Consider the following 22,887-nt stretch of genomic DNA (forward strand, 5'->3'; position numbering starts at 1 on the left):
AATGATAAGAGCAAACATTTTAGGGGATTCCCCGTGAGGTAATGAGCGCACACACCCGCTACTTCTGCTACACGGGAATCTCAGAATCTCAGGATTGGTGTCCATACATCGCTTAGAAGCACTAACGTCTAGAGGGGGTGTCATGTGCATTTTAAATTGATGCACGGTTCTTTTCGAGGCATAGTTTTGTGGTATAGTGAGAAAAACTTGATTTTACTTTTAAAGATCAAGACCAGTTATGGTCATGCGATTGCATTGTGAAAGAAACGTTGTGAAATCGATCAGAAAAGGTTGATCATCTCTGCAAGGTTCTAGAATCATCAAAATGATAAGAAATTTGGCCCAGTCTTCATAAAGTTACAAGCACTGTACACAGAAAGATGTAAATATGATTATGCACACACGTGTGCGTGACACGTCCGTGGGTTTTTATCTCTCACAAACCAATAGATAAACTAATTTACCAAAAAAATCAATTAGTAGGCGATTTCCCGGCAAAATTGTTATCATCATGTATTATTCAAAACATAATCTTTCACATGATTGGTAATAATTAAGTGCTTCCATTGCATTTTTTGAAATTGGGGCGTTTCCAATAGACAGAGAGGGGCCTGTGTACTTTGCCTCATTACGCATATTCAAAATCCACATACTAAATAGATCAAATTGAGAGAGTTGTAAATATACTGAATCTGGATTGTTTATGGAAATGTAGGTTATTGATGGTATGCTTTATTAAACATATCTTTGTTTAGAAATATTCAGGTTGCAGAAAGACGAAATAATTGATTTAGGCGGAAGGATATCAAGAGAGTGATTAGGCAGTTTGGGAAGAAACTTTCTTGTGTCTATAAACGTATACGTATGTAAGTACGTACCACTAAAAGTTTAGGGCATTGTTCAACTAACTCAGTGAGAACAGCTGATTGGCAATCAGAGTTTCGCAGTAGAGTATCCAGAATACTTCATGTTTCTGTCGAGGTATGTTAATTGAATTTTGTTATAGTGTAGAATAAGGACTATAGTCATGTTATTATTGATATTGAGTAGAAAGAATGAAGGAAAATTAAGTATTAATAGTGAAGGGATCGCATCACTGTTTAGAGGTCATGAGCACATAGTCTACAGTGTATGGCCTAGTACATAATGTACATAGGCCTACATGTAGTTTGTGTGCATGAATGACGATTCCATGACATTTGCTCCGGCGACAATTGCTCCGCTGTAAATTTCATACACTAATCGAATGACTAACTTCAACCCTGGATTCAACACTATACCCTACCCTAAACCTAACCCTAAACCTAACATAAAACCCTATTGAAACCCTAACCCTAACCCTACATCTTAGACGAAATAAAGCCCGGAGCAATTGTCGCAGGAGCAAATGTCGTGTCACCTGAATGACCCTGCGTCTACTCGTTGTAGCAAGGAGGGTATCTCTTTGGTTGTAGTAGTAGCTTAATTGTAAACGATGTCTAAAGGTAGAGAATCTTATGTTTATTATAATGTTGATGAGTGTAAATACACATTTACTGTACTCATATAGCTAAGTGTTATTTAGTTGTGATATGGAGTGCACTGAGTTAAGTTTGGAGGGATTTGATTAGGCCCTACTGCCTGGTAGATAGATATGTTTGGGTTAAAGTCAGTCAAGACTGTGTTGTGCAGCTGTGTAAGCAATATTCTCAAATAAGGGGGTAGGCCTACTCCATTGTAAACAAATAAGATGGCAGCCTCTATGGGATGGGTTTATGGTGCAGTATTAGTTAGACATAGGAGTCTACTTATTGCAGTAGATTGGTGTTGGTGCCTGATATAAATTATATCATACTTTTATTACTAGAGAGTAGAGTTTATTAGGAGTTGGTGTATTATTCATCCACGAGTTCCTTTCGTGGATGGAGCTAGGGGTTCAATAACTCCAACACCGGCGCCACGCCCTTTAAACTGTAGTATTCTGGTAATTCGAGAGAGGGGGGGGGGGGCGGTTGTCAGGAAGTATGCACTACCAGAACACAAGGACATGACTCAAAGTTGTAGGATATGAGCAGAATTTTATTTCCCACTTGAGCTATCTGCATAAAGTTTGATACAAGAAGAAAAACCTCCGCAAAGGCAGAAAAGAAACAACAAAAGAAAGAACAATCAGTAACTACATGTTCAAAATCTCTTCATGTAACAATTTAGGGTCAACAATAAATATACATCACTTAAAAACCAAGTCAATGATACTTCAATATTCATCGAGTGAGTAATTCAATGTAAAAGAAGAAAATGTATTTCTTATCATTCCAAAATATTCCCTCTAGCTACATGTATAGGTGAAATATGACGAATAGAATTCTTCACTGAAAGTATATGAATACAGGTCACCAACATATGAAAGCATCAACTCTAAGATTAACATCAGAATAATCCACTGAAATATGCATAGTCATGGATAATCATTCTAATTAATGTATGTTGACTGCCTACCTACGATTCATTATAGCACATTGTTATCAACACCTGAAACAGAAGTAATATAACAAGCAGTGTTCGTGTTCAAAACTATTTATCACGCTCTACCATCCTGACTCACCCAACTAGGACTGCTACCCAATAAACAGAACACTAAAAAATAACCTCTTTTGGGAGTGTATTTTAAGTGATTTTAAATTATAGTGCCTTTTGAACTAGATTTAAACGTTATCGACACGTGCCTTTTTTTTTTTTTAAAGGTACTCCTGTTCGCGTTTTCATCGCACCTAAAAACCACCAATTTATCATGTTACTGGAGTAACCTGATTCCACTTACCTCTGTAAATCAAGTGTTTATGACCAAATAACCACTTGACCAAGCAACAAGATTTTTTTGTCCGTTAACCGATGGTGGTGATAAATAAATAATTATTTGGTCTTTTAAGCACCTTTATCGATTGGTTTCACAAGTTATCCAAGTTTGATGGTAATAATCATGTTACTTACACCGGCTAATCATCTTATTGTTCTGTCTGTGAATCCCTGGTTATATTAAAGTAGTAATTCTGAGGTGTCTTACACAGTACACACCTCTTTAAATGGTTTCAAAGTTACCATAACTTTCTTGGTTATGATCACGTGGCTCAAGCTAATTACTAATCTAAGCTGTGAATCTGTGATATTTAGGTGTGAAAAATTAGTACCGGTAATTATTAGGTGTCTTAAAACACCTACATGTGTATTTAAATGTTAGTCAAAGTTGCCCTAAGTTCCGCGGTGATGATCTCGTGACTCAAACGGATTATTAATATAAGCTGGGCATCCGTGATTTCCAGGCGTGAAAAATTAGTATTTCTTAGGTGTCTGAAAACACCTTTTTAAATGGTGGTCAAAGTTACCATAAGTTCTGTGGTGATGATCTCGTGACTCAAACTGATTATTAATCTTAGGTGTAAATCCGTGATTTTTTAGGTGTGAAATATGAGTTGTTGTTGGGTGTCTTGATGGTTTCACAGTTACCATTTAAGTTCCGTGGTGATAATTCTGTGACTGTTGGCATATTTCCATTTGCAACAGAATGTGATAATTTCGTTTATGAAGATGTAATTTCATAACCAAACAAAAACAGGAGTATTAGGTTTACAAACCATGTTCTCCAAGGTACAGTGTAGGGATAATCACGTTATTATTATGGTCATTTTGCAGTGACAATTGCGTGATTTAGTGTACGTGTGTTTAAAGTGACCTAGTGCAATAAACGTATTAACACATTTACGTAAATGTCAGGTGTTTGAAGAACGTAAATCTCCTCAAGATCTACTGTACAAGTAAATAATAGGTTTGAGTTGCTCATAGATGAAGGTGAAGAAAACACGTGGGAGACGATGAGAAATATTCTGGTAGAAACAGCGGAAGAGTATGTGCCGATAAAAGAGAGAAAAAGAAGGAACAAATGGATGACAGAGGAGATTCTTTTAATGATTGAAGATGGACAGAAAATTGGAAATAGACAATGCAAGAAATATAGGGACCTAGACAAACAAATTAGGCAGAAGTGTAATGAGGCAAAAGAGAGCTGGCTAAACGAGCAATGTGCAGAAATTGAAAATCAATTTGATAAGAATATATGTTTACCAAAGAATATATGAAATTTCAGGTAAAATGTCTGGTTGTTCAAACCCTGGCTGTATCAAAAGAAAAGATGGGTCAATCCTGTTTGAAACGAAGGAAAAATGAGTAGGTGGACGCAATACATTAGCGAACTTTTTGAAGATAGTAGGGAAGCAATGCCGAGTTTTGCAGATGAAGTCAAAGGGGAGAAAATTCTTAAATCTGAAGTCCGTTGGGCAATGTCAAAGATGAAGAAGAACAAAGCAGCTGGACCAGATGGTGTGGTCACTGAAATGTTTTAAGCATTAGAGGAATATGGTGTTGATAGATTAACAGAAATTATCAACAAAATATATGATGACGGAACATTTCCAGATGAATTGGGCAGATCCATTTTCATTACTCTCCTAAAGAAACCGGGAGCCGTGGATTGTGAGCAATATAGGACAATCAGCCTTATTTGCCATATCACTATTTTGAGGATTTTGCTTTTGAGAGCAAGAGGTAGAATAACTCCCATAGTCGGAAGGGAACAATTTGGTTTTGTAAAGGATGCGGGCACAAGAAATGCAATATTTGTGGTAAGAAAGAGAGAGCAGTCGAAATGCAAAAGGATCTGTACATGTGTTTTTATTGATTATTCAAAGGCTTTTGATAAAGTAAAACATTCAGAACTTTTTGAAGAGCTGAAAAAGCTTGATATATATAGGAAAGATCTAAGACTGCTACAAAGTCTATATTGGAATCAGTTTGCATGCATCAGGGTAGAAGGAGAGTGTAGTGAATATATTAACATCAGACGGGGAGTCAGACAGGGTTGTGTTATGTCACCAGACCTGTTCAAGATGTATAGTGAAATCATTCTAAGAGAATCAGAAGATGAAAACGGGATACAAGTGGGTGGCCATTCAATCACAAATATTAGATATGCTGATGACACTGTTTTATTTTCTGAATCAGAGAAAGATCTCCAGAGACTCCTGAATGTAGTTGTAAAAGAAAGTGAGAGAATGGGACTAGAGATCAACTATACCAAGACAAAGTGCCTGGTGGTATCCAAGAAGAGCAGTCCAAAATGTAACTTGAAACTGAAAGAACAGATTATTAAACAAGTCTCCTCATTTAACTACCGGTACCTCGGCAGCATGATTACCGAGGATGCCAGATGTGAGACAGAGATCAAGAGAAGGATATACATGTAGCTCTCGCTAAATCTGCATTTTCAAAGTTAGGCAAAATTCTGACAAATTGAACAATGAGTCTGAGGACCAGAATAAGAGTATTGAATTGTTACATATACCCAGTACTTACATGTACATGTATGTATGGTAGTGAAATATGGACTTCAGCCTCTGATACTAAAAAGCATTTGGAAAGTTGCGATATGTGGTTTTTAAGAAGAATGATGAGAATCCCCTGGACTGACAAAGTTACAACATACATGAGCTGGAGTGCAAAGAAAAATGATACATGAGATGTTGATTAGGCAGTTGAAGTTCATGGGTCACATTACATGTAAAGAAGGCCTAGAGAATCTTGCTTTGACAGGGTCTGGGAAAAGTGTAGGAAGAAGGAGTAGGGGAAGAAGGAGGATACTTTGGATGGACAGTCTGCAGAAATTGTTGGAAGAGAGAGGAGTGAAAGTACTGGGAGTGGTACTAATACAGAAGGCTAGGAGCCGAGGGTTGTGGAACAGCATGATCGCCAAAGTCAAACGATATGGCACTTACTGTAGAGAGAGAGAGAAATCTCCTCAAGTCGATACCTTGATATTGACGTGATTTTGTTTATTGGGTAAACAACTACTTGTTGCTACAAAGACAAACAATGGAACCAGCTTCCTCAACTCAAACACTGGAATCTAGAACAAAGACAATATCACTACTTGACATGAATAACTAGTTAACTAGTCCATCAAATTGTTATTATCAAAAGTTCAAAACATTATAATGCGATAATCTAATCACAACAATTTAAATCCTATTTACATGTATGAACGTAAAAATGCATCAAGTATATCAATACACAGATGAATAATGTGGAATCTATACTCTACTAAAATTGTCACTCCTCATTATAGAATAACTGAACTAATTAAATCAAATACTCAAACAAATGAATCAAAAGTTAAGTAAAATGACAATATTACTTCAACTTCCAACATTAGATATTAAGAAATCTAGATAACGGATATATAGAAATGTAAACAAATGCTTTAATTTGTCATACCTCCAACAAGCACCAGAACTATTTCTCAATCCAAAACCTGGTCAATCAGTCACCTCGACATCTGTTGAACCCCTAACTCCAGGAAGCTCCAACACCGGCGCCAGTGTTGGAACTTCCTGGAGTTACTGTGAATTGATATACTTGACGCATTTTTACGTTCATGAATAGGATTTAAATTGTTATGATTAGATTATGGCATTATAATGTTTTGATAATAACAATTTGATGGTATAGTTAACTAGTGATTCATGTCAAGTAGTGATATTGTCTTTGTTCTAGATTCCAGCGTTTGAGTAATTGAGGAAGCTGGTTCCATTGTTTTTCTTCGTAGCAAAAAGTAGTTGTTTAGCAGTCCTAGTTGGGTGAGTCAGGATGGTAGAGCGTGATAAATAGTTTTGAACACGAACACTGCTTGTACTTCTGTTTCAGGTGTTGATAACAATGTGCAATAATGAATCGTAGGTAGGCAGTCAACGTACATTAATTAGAATGATTATCCATGACTATGCATATTTCAGTGGATTATTCTGATGTTAATCTTAGAGTTGATGCTTTCATATTTTAGTGACCTGTATGCATATACTTTCAGTGAAGAATTCTATTCGTCATATTTCACCTACATGTATACATGTAGCTAGAGGGAATATTTAGGAATGATAAGAAATACATTTTTCTTCTTTTACATTGAATTACTCACTCGATGAATATTGAAGTATCATTGACTTGGTTTTTAAGTGATGTATATTTATTGTTGACTCTAAATTGTTACGAAGAGATTTTGAACAAGTAGTTACTGAAGTTCTTTCTTTTGTTGTTTCTTTTCTGCCTTTGCAGAGGTTTTTCTTCTTGTATCAAACTTTATGCAGATAGCTCAAGTGGGAAATAAAATTCCGCTCATATCCTACAACTTCAAGTCGTGTCCTTGTGTTCTGGTAGTGCATTCTTCCTGACAACTGCCCCCCCCCCCCTTCTCTCGAATTACCAGAATACTACAGTTTAAAGGGCGTGGCATTACGGTTGGTACTATACACTCTCACTACTAGAATATTGACGTAGAATCTTGATTTCCATTATCCAAGCTGCCCAAGGCCAAGTTGTAGACGGAAATGACACTTTCGTGAAAAGTACAGGAAACCACCATTGCACCGATCCGATCCACACAGCTAGTTAGCACTGCATTTCACCAGAGAGGTGAGTGAGACTACACATGTATGTGTATACATGATTTCACACGCATTATTATGTTTCCTTCTTCTTCCCACCACCGCCATATACGCTACACACAAGCTTGTGCATGTGGACAAACGCGTGGTTTCCAATTCCAAAACCAATATTGAATTGAATATAGGCACAGAAAATTACCATCTGGAAAGTATGGGATATCTTTCTTAATCTGAAATACCTACCTATTTCACATTTGTCAACCTTCTATTGTTGACACATCATTCTCCTAAATCGTAATTTGTTTTGACTTTGTGTACAGAATCTGGGCAGCGTTTCATGAAACCGTCATAAGTACAAGTTCACCGACATCCCATTGAAACGGTTAAACGGTGTCGGTGAACTTGTACTTACGCGAGACGCTGCCCAGGAAGAATGCTGTTGTCTAGTTGAGCTGAGTGTAGTCATGGACAGGCGCGTAGCCAGGGGGGGTGGGGGGGGGGGCAGTCGCCCCAAAAAAACGCCTGCCGAAAAAAAAAAAGAGAGAGAAAGAGAAGAAAAAAAAGTAAGAGGACGTAGGAAGAAAAAGGGAAAGGAGTCGAGAACGGTTCAACGAATCGTCTTCTTTCTCTAATAATTTAATGAAACGTCAAAGCTTCCGCGCTTCGAAAGAGGGGGACTGAATACAGATAAGGATTAAGGGTCGGGAAAGGTACAACGAATCGTCTTCTTTGTCTAATAATACGTCAAAGCTTTCGCGCTTCGCGCAGGAGGAGGGGGGAGGAGGACTGAATTCAGACAAGGATTAAGAGTCGAGAACGGTACTTCGAGTCGTCTTCTTTCTCTAATAATTTAATGAAACTTCAAAGTTTCCGCGCGGGAGGGGAAGAAACTGAATTCAGATAAGGATTAAGAGTGGAGAACGGTACATCGAATCATCTTCTTTCTCTAATAAATTAATGAAACGTCAAAACTTCCGGGCTTCGTGCGTGAGGGGGACTGAATACAGATATGGATTAACCCTAATAAGGCCGGGCTATTTGAAGTCTTACTATGGCCGGGGGGCGAATTTTTTTTTCCCAAACAGGTTTACCTATGAGAGTAAAATCCTGCCTCCTGATTGGTTCAGAGGTATACGCGTCATGAATATTCACGAGCTGAGTTCAGCACTGTGGCTGAGCTGCAGTACCTAGTATGTGTATTACGCATGCGCGTGGACTTCAGTTTTGCTGGCCATTTAGGTGTACAAAATGTATGTGAGCTAGCTGTGGTGCGAGGGGATTTTTATTGGGGGAAGGGGGGGGGGTCTGTTTGTTTGTGAACATTTCTGGTTATTCTGGTGCTTGGTTTATATAGTTTTACACTGCGGATTTTTTTCTCTCAAAGAGTTCACTTACAGTACACACACTAATATTCTAATTTCACACATAGGCTATACATACAAACACTATTTTTCTCTCTCTCTCTCTCTCTCTCTCTCTCTATAAACACACACCCACCCACCCTCATGTATTTACAAACACATAAGCAACAAATACACACACTAGCTGTCAAGAAATAGAATACACAATAGACACACACAAGGGGTATGAATTATCTTATCAGGATGGTCCGACATGAGATGGTTGGATGTGGGTCAAAGCCACTGTGTTGCTCTGAGCATGATATCTTGACAAACATTTAATATTATCACCCGTAACTGACACCAACACACAATTAATATCACGGTATTAGTCTCTTTTTTTTTTAGCTCATGTAAAAGTTATAACTCAGAGCCAATCACTGCGCATGCATATCCATGCATGCAGTGTATAGCCTACGTACTATAGCTGCGCTGCATCAACGAACTCAAACATGATGCGTATACCTCTGAACCAATCAGGAGGCAGGATTTTACTCTCATAGGTAAACCTGTTTGGGAAAAAAAAATTCGCGGCCGGGGGGGGGGGGGATTATGCCCCCCCCCCCCCCCCCCTAAGATCTCGGCCGTGAAACGGCCGATCTCCGCGAAAATGTGCACGCATGACAAGTGAAGTGTATAGAACAATATGATAATTTCAATTTTTTTGAAAAAAATCACTCATTTGCATATTTATGGTAATTTATGCAAATAACATCATAAAATCACATTTTTACCCATAAATCATATATTATTCATATTTACCGTAAGCATTCTTTTTCACTACATACATGTATATTCATCAGACCATTTGGAACAATAATACGACAAAAAAAAATGGAAGAGCCAGCTTATTCCTTATGTTATCTCTTATTTTGATAATTTCTTATGTATTTCATTGTTTTTTTAACTTATGTATGTTATTGTTTTTTTGTTTTTTTCATTTCTTCCTACAATTCATCTATTTTGACTCCCAAAACAACCACCTAAACTTTAAACAAGACCCAATAACTAATGCAAATATTGCTGAAGCTTTTAATGACTTTTTCATTTCTAATGCTACTAAGATTACAAAGGACCTGCGAAGGAATAAGTCTCAACTGAGAGTAGACGAGGACAATAATAATATTGGTCCAACTCATTCGCAATTTAATTTGAATTTAATTACCGAGGATTTTGTATTGAAACAGATTGATCATCTGAGTATAGATAAAGCAACTGGTGAAGATCACATCAGCTGTAAACTTTTAAAGATGACGAAGAATGTTATCGCAGAGTCTCTTTGTGATATCATTAACAAATCCCTGTCTACAGGAGTTGTTCCACGTGAATGGAAAAAGGCTCGGGTAGTACCAATATTCAAATCTGGAGATATTTCTTCTTTGAATAATTACCGCCCCATTTCAATATTACCTATCGTGAGTAAAATTATAGAAAGGGCCGTCCACCAACAACTCAGTGAATTCTTGGACGTGAATCAATTATTACACCCTAATCAGTCTGGTTTTAGACCTAAACATTCAACAGCTACTGCCCTTGCAAAACTTGTAAATCAATGGTCGTTGAATATTGATAACAAAGAAATTTCCGGAGTTGCCTTCATAAATCTTCGTAAGGCTTTTGATACCGTTGACCATGAGCTACTTCTACATAAACTAGCTTGTATACAGTAGGTTGTAGTAATAGGACTATTTATTGGTTCAAATCATATTTAGGGGATCGACAACAAGTGACCCAATTCAAAGGAGCCAAGTCGCATCCTTCAACGATCAAATTAGGTGTGCCACAAGGTTCAATTCTTGGTCCCCTTTTATTTTCAATTGTACTTCTGAAGGTATCATAGATATGTATGCTGACGATACGACACTTACCGTCAGTGCAAATGATGCAACTGTTGTGGAAGAAAAATTAACTGTTGCGTTAAATAGAGTCATGGCATGGATTAAGGAAAATCGTCTTGTTCTTAACACTGAAAAAACTTGTGTCATGTTAATTGGCTCTCCTGCTAATCTCAAGAAAATTGAATCTTTCACCATTTCATTAAACGGCAATTTGATCAAAAGAGTTCAATTCACCAAATGCTTAGGACTTTTGATAGATGAAGAATTGAAATGGTCTAAACAAATCGAAAACGTAAGTAAACTTACCCAGAAAAACATTAGCATGATAAAGAGAGCAAAGAGTTTTTTGCCTCAAAAATCCTTAAAGTTACTTTATAACAGTCTAGTGTTGCCACGATTAGATTACTGCTCTGTTGTATGGTCGAACCGATTTCATTCTCGTACAACTAAGCTGCAAAAAATTCAAAAGAGGGCCGCAAGAATAATATTGAACAAGACATATGACACACCGTCGGCTGATTTGTTCACAAGTCTTAAATGGATGACACTAGACAAGCGGTTTGAATTAAGTCGCGTTATGATGATATATAAATGTGTTCATAACTTAGCACCTTCTTACCTTCAGGTAGGCTTAATCAATCCTAATGATGTACTGTACATGAGCATCATACGAGGCAAATAGACAGTGGATGTTTACGTGTGCCTAGATTTCACACGGATTGTTATAAGTGTAGCCCAATTGTTTCTTCCATATTTGAATGGAATAAGCTAGATAATTCATTGAGAACGGCTTCCTCTGTCAATTCATTTAAGAGATTGTTTAAACATAGTTGTAATTTGTGATTGGCTCAGCCGTACATACAATACGTGCATGTTCTGTAATATTTACATGACTTATTCACATAATTGCGACTTAATTAATATTTTCCTATTGACATTACTGTTTACTAGGTTAATGATATATGTTTATTTTGCAAACGAGTATTATTTTTGTAACTGTTCTGTATAAATGTTATAAACGATGTAAATATGTTCATTCAGGGCCCCATGGAAGACCACTACTTGTTGGTGAATGGGCTACCCTGTCAAAAGATTAGAAATAAATAAATAAATAAATAAATAACCAATGTTTGATCTATTTTTAGGAAAAATGACATTTCCATATGTTTTGTACACAAATCACAAAAATGAGCGATTTTCGGGCTGACATGCAAAGACAAAAGGTCACGTGACCTTGTAACTGTAGGTTTTTTTTTGTTTTTTTTTAAAGATGCGCAAGACTTTAAAGAAAAAAGTCAGCGAGCGGCGATGCGCCATCCATATGCGTTCTCGAACAATCAGAAAAATCTTGGAGGGGGGGGGCATAATGGCCCCCCCCCCCTCCCGGGCCTTATTAGGGTTAAGGGTCGAGATTCGAGAAAGGTACAACGAATCGTCTTCTTCGTCTAATAATACGTCAAAGCTTCCGCGCTATGCGCAGGAGGGGCGGACTGAATTCAGACAAGGATTATGAGTCGAGAAAGGTACAACGAATCGTCTTCTTTCAAAGAACTCCCCCCTCCCTGCACCCACCCCCACCCCCTAGGGAGTGCGCTATGCGCGCTCTTTAAGTGATTTGCACGCTTTGCATGCTCACTACCGCCCCCCCCCCCTAAAATGAAATCCTGGCTACGCGCTTGGTCATGGACCTAGACTACTACAAATGGACGTTCGACGAAGCAGTTCCTTTGATCCCCAGTCGCACCTCCAGCAGATGGGGTCTGATGAATGAAAAGAGAAAAGGTAGCACATTGAAACCTATCTCTGTTGTAACATTATAAAGGTCTTGCATGTACATTGTGATTAAACACATGAAATGAAATAATTGATGGAAAAAATGTGAACAAAAAAATGACATCCTCAAGGCTCAAAGTACGTTAGCTATATGTGCAGGCGCACCTGAAGCAGTTTGGGATGGGGGGGGGGGCAAATATCCATGGGGGCTCACCTTTCAGGGGCAATGGCGTAATGAGCAAAAACGTTTGGGGGAGAAGAAAAATTTGCATCACCACCACACTCGTGGCGCTAGAAGAGAGCGGCCACTCGTAGTCGTGCAGCAATTGTTACAGGGCTGATTTTGGACCATTTCCTCCTTTTAAGTCGCCCCCGTGAAGGCGTGAACGCATTTTGACCTATTTAGGTGACTCTTTTCCCCGGTTGGTCTAGTGAACCCTCAAAATAGTTGTTAGATGGGACACAAGACCGACATCGTAGGTCATGTAGTCTGTAGCCTTAAAAATAATTAACATTGAAAGAGGCTATTGAAAAGTTTTCATTAATTTTGTTTGTTTTTAAGTCTTACGGTGCAGAGGCCTTTTGCTTATTTCAAGAATGCATGCTTTTCGCATACCTGTACTTCTTTGACCTTGCGCTATATCATAAAATGTTGTGTAAAAAATATTTAGGATTTTATCACCTTTTCTAATGATACAAAGAGTCGAATGAAAATTACTTGTAAAATATAGATGAATTTCTTTTTAATCCTTTGTTTCTTTTTTTTTGCCATTGTTTACCATTATTTAATGCTATAATTTGAAATGGTCTTGTACAAGATTTTGAATTCCTTAAAAAAAAATGTATGTACATGTATATATATATATATATACATGTAGTTGCAACTTGCATAATTTAACAGTGTTATAAATTTACCTATTCATAAATGCTAATTGTGTGCGCATGCACACTTTTTGTGAAATGGAGATCATTTATATACACCAAGCATGGTACATGCAGGCAGGCGCGTACGCAGGATTTGTTCAAGGGCGGGGTTTTAACATTTATAAATCGGGCCGAAAAATTCGCAACGACTCAGCCAGCCGCTGAATAAGCGGGGGGGGGGGGGGGGTAAGAGGACACTTTTTTTTTTTTTTTGGTCCCAAAAAATCGCAACGACTCAGCCAACCGCTGAATAAGCAGGGGGGGGGGGGTCTCGAAATTTGAAAATTGACATTTTGCCCCGTTGGGGGGGTAAGGACATCTTTTTTTTAGGTCAGCCATGGGATTTTTTTTTTTTTTTTTTTTTTTTTTTAAATTAAAAAAAAAAAAATTCAAAGGAGGGGGGGGGGGTTTACACACAAAAAAATACCAAAGGGGGGGGGGGTTTAAGCCCCCCCCCCCCCCCCCCCTGTGTACGTGTACATGCAGGTATATATAATTTCTGGCCTTTTTTGTGAGTGTTCAGAATGTTAGCAGTGATTGAAACCAGTGACCTCTCGTACCCCAAACAAGAATCTTTCCTCATTCGTTTACCTTTGTTCAAGATCTTGTACACAATTTGCAACTTTCTCAAAAATATCTATGATACTCTAAGCAGTACGGTAATATAAATTGATCACTATCTACATTTTGTTGTTGGTGAAGCAATGTGTGTTTCAAAATACTTTGTCTGTTTGTCACATACAGTGACCAGCGCAATGAGAATTAACAAAGTCACTGGAAATTGAAATTTGTCAAGAATTTTTTAGGACATATACATACATGTATAAACATGTACTAGCAGGACCTGCAGGATTCTACAGGATGGGGGGTGTAAATATATAAATTGAAACCATCAAGAATTGTATTTGCAAATTAGAGGAAACCATAAGTTATCACCCAACTTTATTTGCCACTTTGAGGACACCATAAGTTCCTGATGCAACCCTAGTTATTCTTTAAGCCCCTTTCACACTGGATCAGCGTAGAGTTCCGTAGTGTGGCGTACCGACTACGCAGAAATTAGGCTGCGTATTAATGAAAAAAATGTTGCTTCAACGTAGTCCTTGCGTAGGTTATGCGTAGGCTGGCGTACGATGGCATATGGTTACATACATGTACCCTATGCATAGGCACCACGTAACTTCGCGTATGCAATTGGCGTACCTACGCATACGATTGCGTATAACAGGCGTAGGGTTGCATACGTTTACGTAGGCTTGGCATACAGGTTTGCTTACGATTGCATACTGTGTGCGCAAGCTTTTTAACTGCTTCGTCGAACTGGCGTAGGTCAGCGTAGTCGGTACGCAACTCTACGTATGGCCCGGTGTGAAAGAAGCTTCAGATACCGAAAATAATCACACATAGCTGCATTATTATCCTGGCTGTGTATTAAAAACTGTTTAGACGACCTCAATTGATTCTCTGTTTTCGCCCTGGACGTCGACACGAAGCGGGACCTTGGGCGAAGCATAGCCAATTCCATAGAGTAGACTCTCCCGCGGACGATGACACCTTGTACCGGTATCCCGAGGGGACGGTTCAGGATGAGATAGCTGCATCAACCTCGGTCGCCGATCTCATTAAAAAACAATAGAATACATGGGCTCGCGGCGACGTCATGCCCCCCGTGGAGATTAACCGTATTACTTATAGTGATATGCCCCAAACAAACCTTGAACTGCCATATGGTGTACCCCATGTTTCACATGTTTGTGATTATTTTTCATATATTTATCTCTATTTATATGTTGACATTTCTCCTCAGCCTGAATACCATTCACAATGGGGAATAGGCCGGGAACCAAAGAGATGACTGAACCCCCGAGTGATGACACACCAAGTAAAAGGTACAGACATGTTTAGCAGCACTTTAGCATATATACATGTATGTGCACTGTGCACTATGATATATGTTTATTAAGGACCCCCCCCCCCCCCCCCCCCATCTAAAAAGTCGTTTGGTTGTCCATGATTGCTTTTCTGGAGTAGAGGCGGGCGGGCAGATTTTTCATTTTTCATTTTTTTAAATGGTAGTACATGCTAGGATTTGAATCGTGAACCCTTGGATTAAGAGTTGTGTGAATGAACCAGTACACCATAACACCTCCACTTTCATCATTGGACGTACATGCATGTAGTGCCGTGATCCAGGATTTGAGGGGGGGGGGGATACACAAAATATCTGAAGAGCAGGCAAACAAAACAAAGGATAGAACAGTTACCCCGTTCTCTAGGTGCCTTTTGTTTCAAAATTTTGAAGGGGGACATATTAGCTAGTTGTGCCTCCTCCTCCCAATCTGCCAGTGTTATGAACTATAGAGGGTTTCTCCATTTATACATAGCTGTGTACAACATGATTGTAACTACTTTCTAAATATCAACCTCTGGCAATTTCAATAGCCTTATGCGCGAACAAGGCAATGAAGTATTATGTAATCCAAACATTTGAGTTTGCTTTTCAAAAGTAGATGTGATCATGTACAGTACAGACGTATCTTGCTCATCAGAAATAGGTGTTTATTTTATTACATAAATATTCTTGAGTCATAGTTTGGATGGTAGATGGTACCATGTAGAAAGACAACATGATGATGCTTCAGAACTGGGCAGAGACAGTCAAACCATCCAAGCAACTCCCACCTCTCAGAGCAGCTCTCAACAAGGTGAGCTCTAGAGGTGGAAGAGACATGTTTCACAAGCAGCTGCAGCGACTGTTTGCTAATGTTGATGATGTTGCAATTTAACTATCTCATGATTACATTTAATCAACACATTTTCTTTTCCTACCTACACATTCTAAATACAGAATGAGCTCAGTGGCCAATGTTGATTTCGACGACATCTTGAAGGAGATAGCCAAGTCCCTGTACAAAAATTCAGACATCGATGATCTCGGAAAAGCCTTGGGATTTGGGCCCGGAGAAATTGGTCGCAAGATTGCAGAAAACGACAAGCAAGGAGGGAATCATATGGGAACATTGGATTTGCTTAGGATGTGGCGGAAGGAACAAACACGTTCGACTGAAAAGGCGGCATTGAGGTCTGCACTATTAAAAGCTGGATTTGATAACCTGACAGACCAATATCTAAGCACTCCCGTACCCGGTAAGAGATTCTGTGTATACAATGGTTCAAGGATGCGTTTCAAACAGAAGAAGAAAAGAGAATCTGAATTACAATAAAACTTAACATTTTTTTCACTCTGAAAAGTTTCAAAGCAGATCATGGACATAATATCGTGGGGCTACGTAAAATTTAAGCCAAATTGTCCATCTTGTGATAAACTTTGGCACACAGGTAGTCTAACATTTTCAAAGCAAACCTCGATGTTGAGACACCTCAAATTCGGCCCTTTGGGCCTGCCTTGCATATTGTTCAAAATGGCTCTTCAGGGTTCCTTTTCCGTGTATGCTTTGTCCAAAATTAAAATATTTCAGCAAATCTGAGTTGGTGAAATTTCTTGTATGTCAAAATCATTATTTTCAATTTCCAACCAAGAACGTTCCTCCATACTAATATGGTAGCCATTCTCTCTACCTGTAATAATTAAGGAAGAAAAAGGAAACGTGGAAGTTAATGGTAATTTGAAATATACTGTCGCTGAACCTAGAGTCTTATTTATACATTATGAAAAATAAATGGCACATCGCTCTGTTAATCTATACCTCTGTGCCAAATATGGTGCTTTTAATCACAAAATGCACAATTGAATCACTATGCCACCCTGCTTTTAGCGATGTCCAAAGACAAGCAATACATTCGTTTGTACATATGTTTAGTCAAAGCAGTAAAGAGTAGAGTGCCATTCCTGGCTTAAGAAAATTAATTTGCCTAAAAACAGGAAATATGCACGTCAAGATAATTTGAATAAATCATATTTACTCAGAATAATATTTTTTTGTTTGTACCGAATGTAAAGTAAACAAGTATAGTGTTGTACGGGCTGGTTGTAGTTTTTAAAAAACGACAACAACACAGAAATATCAAATTGTTGTTATGGTTCACAATATTAAACTCTTTTAGAAGATTCAGGTCAAAGTTCAAATGAATCTTTTTTGTGAAACAGAGATACAAGAGAATTATGATAACAAGTACATGATAATAAGATATTCACACCTTTCCGCAATATTATAAATTGTTGAGGAAATCTGTGCAGTACTCATTAAAAGTTACTTCATTTTAATTTTATTTTTACATCAGCAGAATCTGCAAAATTCACTGTTCAACAAACAGAAGACTGTTCCAAAAATAAAGGTGAGATATCTATCGTTTCATAAAAAGCTGAATATTAAAAGAGGGAAAACATATTCTCTTTGTATCTGAGAATCTTCTTTTAAGCTCAAACTGTTCTCACGGCAGTCCAGAGACGAGCACTACATTTGATTGCACATGCAAATATTCAAAATGGTACTGGCTTAAAAAAAATATCAACCTGTCTATCATCGAGTTAACATACACAAATTCTGTGAGGTAATCTTGATAATATTAACAAAATTATCTTTGATCCAATCTAGCTTTATTTACTAAAGATAGTGGATGCGCAATTTATGGACGAGGCACTTCCGGAATTATTGTCAATGTTTTCCAGAATAATATTCGTCTTCAAATACAGTTTAGGGGTAAATCTTTGCAAAAGTGTGTCGTCTTTTATGACATCGATCTTTCACATCAGTATATAGAATTGACGGGAAATTTTGCCATCAAGATTATGTGTTCAAATTTTTGGATTTTTTTGCTCCCAACGCTTTAAATCTCTCATTATTAAAAATCTTCAATTGATAACACATATTAAGTATAATGTGATGAACAACGCTCATATTTTTAAGCTTGTGAACAGTTTCTGACTTTGACACCTGTACTTTGCTTAAATACATGTAATTTTAACAGTATAATTGCCTTTACAGCGTTGTTGAGCAGGATACCTTTCATGATTCAACGTTTTTGAAATGTTTGGGGATTTAACAGATTTTCCCCATTTAATGTGTTTTCTCTGTTGTTTTTTTTCCTCTGAATTTGCTTTTGTAAAGTTGTCAATTATTCAGCCACCTTCCCCATGATTACAATTAATTGAAACTAAAATTGGGGAATATATTAAATTGTGAGAAGTACTCTTTTCAAACTCACTTGTTTAAGTAAGTTTTTAGTAACTTCCTACAGTCCTATACTTTCACACTCCACGGTGGAACAAATGACACACCATTATTGATAATTCATCTCATAAGGGTGGGAAAAGAGTCTCTTTACATAGTATTGCCATAATGTGAGTAAGAGCTTTCAGAAACAATTTGCCGTTCAATTCTCCCAGAAACTGTTATTTCTGGTTTTCAGTCAATAACTGGTCAAAATGTCCATACACATGGCGTCTTGACCACCATTCTCTCACTCACACTGTCCTTGCTTTTCTTTTCCTACCCCTCTGAAATTGTGCTTTCAAAAGCAAAGTCCCACGATTACGCATATAAATCTGAGCCAGTGGCATATCCAACTAGAATTGATAAACCAAGAGAGAATCCCACCCAACTGAAAAACAGCTAGAACCTTGGCTGCCCGAAGACAGCCCCCAGCTGCATACCCACTGCAAATTTGATTTAATTAATTTTAAGGGGAGGGGGTCTGTATGCCAGGTTTATCCTTTGCTTAATCAGCAGAACCTGTTTAAACAGAAACAGCAATACATTATCAACTTCCTTGGCAGTGATTTCAAACCAAGAATCTAATTTTTTTACATCATTATTTTGCAATAATGCTCTTCTCTTTTTCCTCAGGTGACAATGAGGCGATGCCAAGTGAAGTGATGAAGTTAAGAGAACAACTGAAAAGAAGATATCGCAAGAAATTTGCTGAGATCAAAACATCGCCTGTGGACTCTCAGTCACGGACATGGCTTCAGCACATCTACGTCAGTCTCGTCCTAATGTTGGGATCGGAAGGGGAAAAGGAGGAGCTAATAGATTATGACGGGTTGTTTAAATTCATAAAAACTGACACACCGAAAGGTTTTGTAACACGATTAGCTTTCATTGGAGAAGCTGGTGTAGGGAAATCGACTCTGTTTGCTAAGATAGCTCTTGATTGGGCTGAGGGTAAAATTCTTCAAGAAATCAATCTGCTTTTTCTTGAATCATTTCGAGAGATTAAAGAGAGCGGATTCTTCGGGGATACTGTCATGGCGCATTTCCCAGATGACTCAGAAATAAAAGGGGAACGGGTCGATGCATATGTGAGGAAAAATCCAAGAAAAGTCCTAATCTTATTGGATGGACTAGACGAGGCACATATCAAAATCAAAAAGCCAAACTGCAATGATGCTATCGTATCGATCGTAAGAGGAGAACGATTCATTGATACCCCAGTTGTCATCACAACCCGTCCTTTTGGAGCTGATCAGATCAAGAGCATCACGACGATTAATGACCACTACACGTTTGGTAAGGTTAAGGGTTTCACAAAGAAAAACATGTCAACATATATCAAAAACTATTTCAAAGATGATTCTCAGTCTGCTTCGACCCTCATTAACTTCATTAATACAAACCAAATGGTCTCTGAGTACATGGCACCCTTCCCGATATTCTGCTGTATGCTGTGTTGCCTGTGGAAAACACCATCTGGGCGGGAAAATATTCAGACAATGGAAACATTCTCGCAACTCTTGAAGCGTCTTGTCTTTTCACTTCAAGAGCAATACTCTTCCAAACGAAATGAATCAGAAGAGGGCTATGGAAGCTGCATGAACAAAGCTGATGAAAGTATGAAAGTGCTTGGTTGTATTGCATTTCAAGGTCTGTTGGTTAAACAGCTCATCTTTGATGAAAAGGCGCTCGACTCCTGCATAGAAGCTGCAAGGACTGCATGCGAGGTCGGGATTCTTAGCATGGAAAAAAGGCCAGCACCCTTGCAAATCAGAGAAAGTCAGCGAAAGCAATTCATCCAGGAATTCTCTTTTCCTCATAAGTTACTGCAGGAGTACATAGCAAGTTTCTACCTTGCATCGCTGTTCCACAAAGATCGTCGAAAATTCAACAGAATCCTGGCAGACACTCTTTTAGAAGACTACAAGGAATTCAGATATGTCTTGTACTTCACTGCAGCTCATGGAGGTAAAGTAGGAAAGTCCGTCCTGAAAGCTCTATGCAAGAAAGTAGGAACGTTGTTCCTGGAACCTTATTTAAGGGAAATTAATGAAACGAAATTCATCATTCAGGTTGCTTTTGAATGTCATGATTCAGAAGCCATTGATCCCGTCAGCAATCTTTTGAAGACGAAGGCACATCTTGAGTTAGATGATCCAATCGCTGCACATGTCTTCACACTGGAGCCAATAGGGAAAGAAGTAGTAAGTTCCGTGAACAGAATTATAGACATATGTCATTTTCGTTTATGTAGTTGTGAAATGTTATCATGTTGAGGGAATACTGTCATCTGTTGAGCCTCCAGTGATTACATGCAAATTTCGCAAACAAAAGGTATTCATGTAGTAAAACTGATTTACTCAGTTAAAAGTTATGCAAAGTTTCAGGAAATTTTGAATATTGAATACAAGAGACCTACACAATGTATTGTCTGTTTTTCTGTTCTACTGACCGATAATCATTTAGAACCTGCCATGTTCTCCTGTTGTTATTGGGTATTATAGCAGGCTGCAAGGTGTAATTATAGTCACACACAAGAGCGAGAGTCGTATCATTCGTTTGCCTCTTTCTCATATGATTTGACTTTCTTTTTATGCCTCCGTTACGAAGTAGCCGGAGGCATTATGTTTTCGGGTTGTCCGTCCGTCCGTACGTCCGTACGTCCCGTTCTCGTGATCGCGTTATCTGAAGAACCGATTGATGGATTCCTGCCAAACTTTGGTCATGTATGTATCTTGCAAAGCCGATGAACTGATTAGATTTGGGGTCACGAGGTCAAAGGTCAAAGGTCACATGGCTCATTATGTATGCAAAAACAGCTCGTGATCGCGTTATCTAAAGAACTGATTGATGGATTCCTGCCAAACTTTGGTCATGTATGTATCTTGCAGAGCTGATGAACTTATTAGATTTTGGGGTCGCGAGGTCAAAGGTCAAAGGTCACATGGCTTATTATGTATGCAAAAACAGCTTGTGATCGCGTTATCTGAAGAACCGATTGATGGATGCCTGCCAAACTTTGGTCATGTATGTATCTTGCAGAGCTGATGAACTGATTAGATTTTGGGGTCGCGAGGTCAAAGGTCAAAGGTCACATGGCTTAATATGTATGCAAAAACAGATTGTGATCGCATTATCATTAGAACAGATTGATGGATTCCTGCCAAACTTAGATCATGTATGTATCTTGCTGAGCCAATGAACTGAGTAGATTTTAGGGTCATGAGGTCAAAGATCAAAGGGTCATATATGTATATGAGAAATTGCTTGTACTCACGATATTCTGAGAACCTGTTAATGGATTACAACTTGAATTTGAAAAATTTCTTCTGTTTTGGTTTGTAAAATTGCTTTATGACGGAGGCATCATTTTCGACTGCGCGCAGTCGAAGTTCCATCTAGTTTTTTAAAGGAAGACAAACAATATTATATGGCAATTTTTTTAGAGCAATGAAACACTCATACAGACACACACCCACACTCACATCCTTCACAGGAAATAGGTCACCCAACCAAACGAACTAAAAATCTAATGTAGGTCATGTTATATTTTGCCTTTATAAACATTATTGTTTGTTCATGTACTTCTTACATTCACATTATGATTATATATAACTCAAATTTGATTCAATTTATATTTTTCAAACATTTGATTCATTCTTTTCTTGGTCTTGGTATATTTATATCCTTGGTATTTACATCCACATCCACGCCATATGTCTGTGGTGAAAATAATATACACCATGGTCCAGTTTTTTTCTAACTTTTTACTACAAATGGACACACGCAAAACTTCTTTAAAGTTTAAACAGATTGTATCGGTAATAAAATTTACAAATCGAATGCTATAGTTCTATTTGTTCAATTTGTTGTACAGGTAAGAAGAAGTTCTTCGATTCGTGAAACATTGGATGTTAGCAAGTCCTTCGAAGCTAAGGCATCATCTTCACATGTAGCAGCAGCAGTAGGACTCTTCACATTGCCGAACTTACGAAGCTTGACCTTTCGAAGCGTGCGCCTGGATGATGAATTCTACACAGCAATGTCTGCTGCAGCTTCACAGTCCAAGGTTTCAGAGGCCTGTTTATTGTATTACATTGATAAATCCTAAACCATAATTACCATTATTTCTTAATCGATGCACACTCCAATTTGTTGCTTAATAAAATAAAATACAATCATGAACAAAATTTGGTTATTAAAATTCATAAATTTGTTCACTGCTTTTCACAAAGGTGGGAAATCTATATTTTGAAAGGCTTGAAAAAGTGTCTGGCTCGCCTCTTTCTCTTTCTTTTCCTTTTTACATATC

At 38.1% G+C, this 22,887-nt stretch overlaps 1 protein-coding gene across 1 annotated transcript; it reads left to right on the forward strand.

Moving 5' to 3' along the window:
* The first annotated feature begins 893 nt into the window (after window positions 1–893).
* LOC105440432 (NACHT, LRR and PYD domains-containing protein 3-like) lies at window positions 894–20,682 on the forward strand. The gene is made up of 7 exons (XM_030978890.1): window positions 894–981; window positions 7,383–7,494; window positions 15,209–15,290; window positions 16,250–16,548; window positions 17,644–17,697; window positions 19,209–20,592; window positions 20,673–20,682. The coding sequence occupies exons 3-7, from the start codon at window positions 15,226–15,228 to the stop codon at window positions 20,680–20,682; spliced, it is 1,812 nt and encodes a 603-aa protein (XP_030834750.1). The 5' UTR covers window positions 894–981; window positions 7,383–7,494; window positions 15,209–15,225.
* Window positions 20,683–22,887: the final 2,205 nt, after the last annotated feature.

This window comes from Strongylocentrotus purpuratus, unplaced genomic scaffold (assembly GCF_000002235.5).
Source record: "Strongylocentrotus purpuratus isolate Spur 01 unplaced genomic scaffold, Spur_5.0 spur5_scaffold_1, whole genome shotgun sequence".
Taxonomy (NCBI): Eukaryota; Metazoa; Echinodermata; class Echinoidea; order Camarodonta; family Strongylocentrotidae; genus Strongylocentrotus; species Strongylocentrotus purpuratus.

Excerpts from the sequence above, each read along its gene's own strand:
- LOC105440432 (XM_030978890.1), top strand. The coding sequence starts at position 15,226 with ATGGGGAATAGGCCGGGAACCAAAGAGATGACTGAACCCCCGAGTGAT. Across the intron at positions 15,291-16,249 it reads GATGACACACCAAGTAAAAG|AATGAGCTCAGTGGCCAATG; the intron begins GTACAGACATGT and ends TTCTAAATACAG. Across the intron at positions 16,549-17,643 it reads TCTAAGCACTCCCGTACCCG|CAGAATCTGCAAAATTCACT; the intron begins GTAAGAGATTCT and ends TTTTTACATCAG.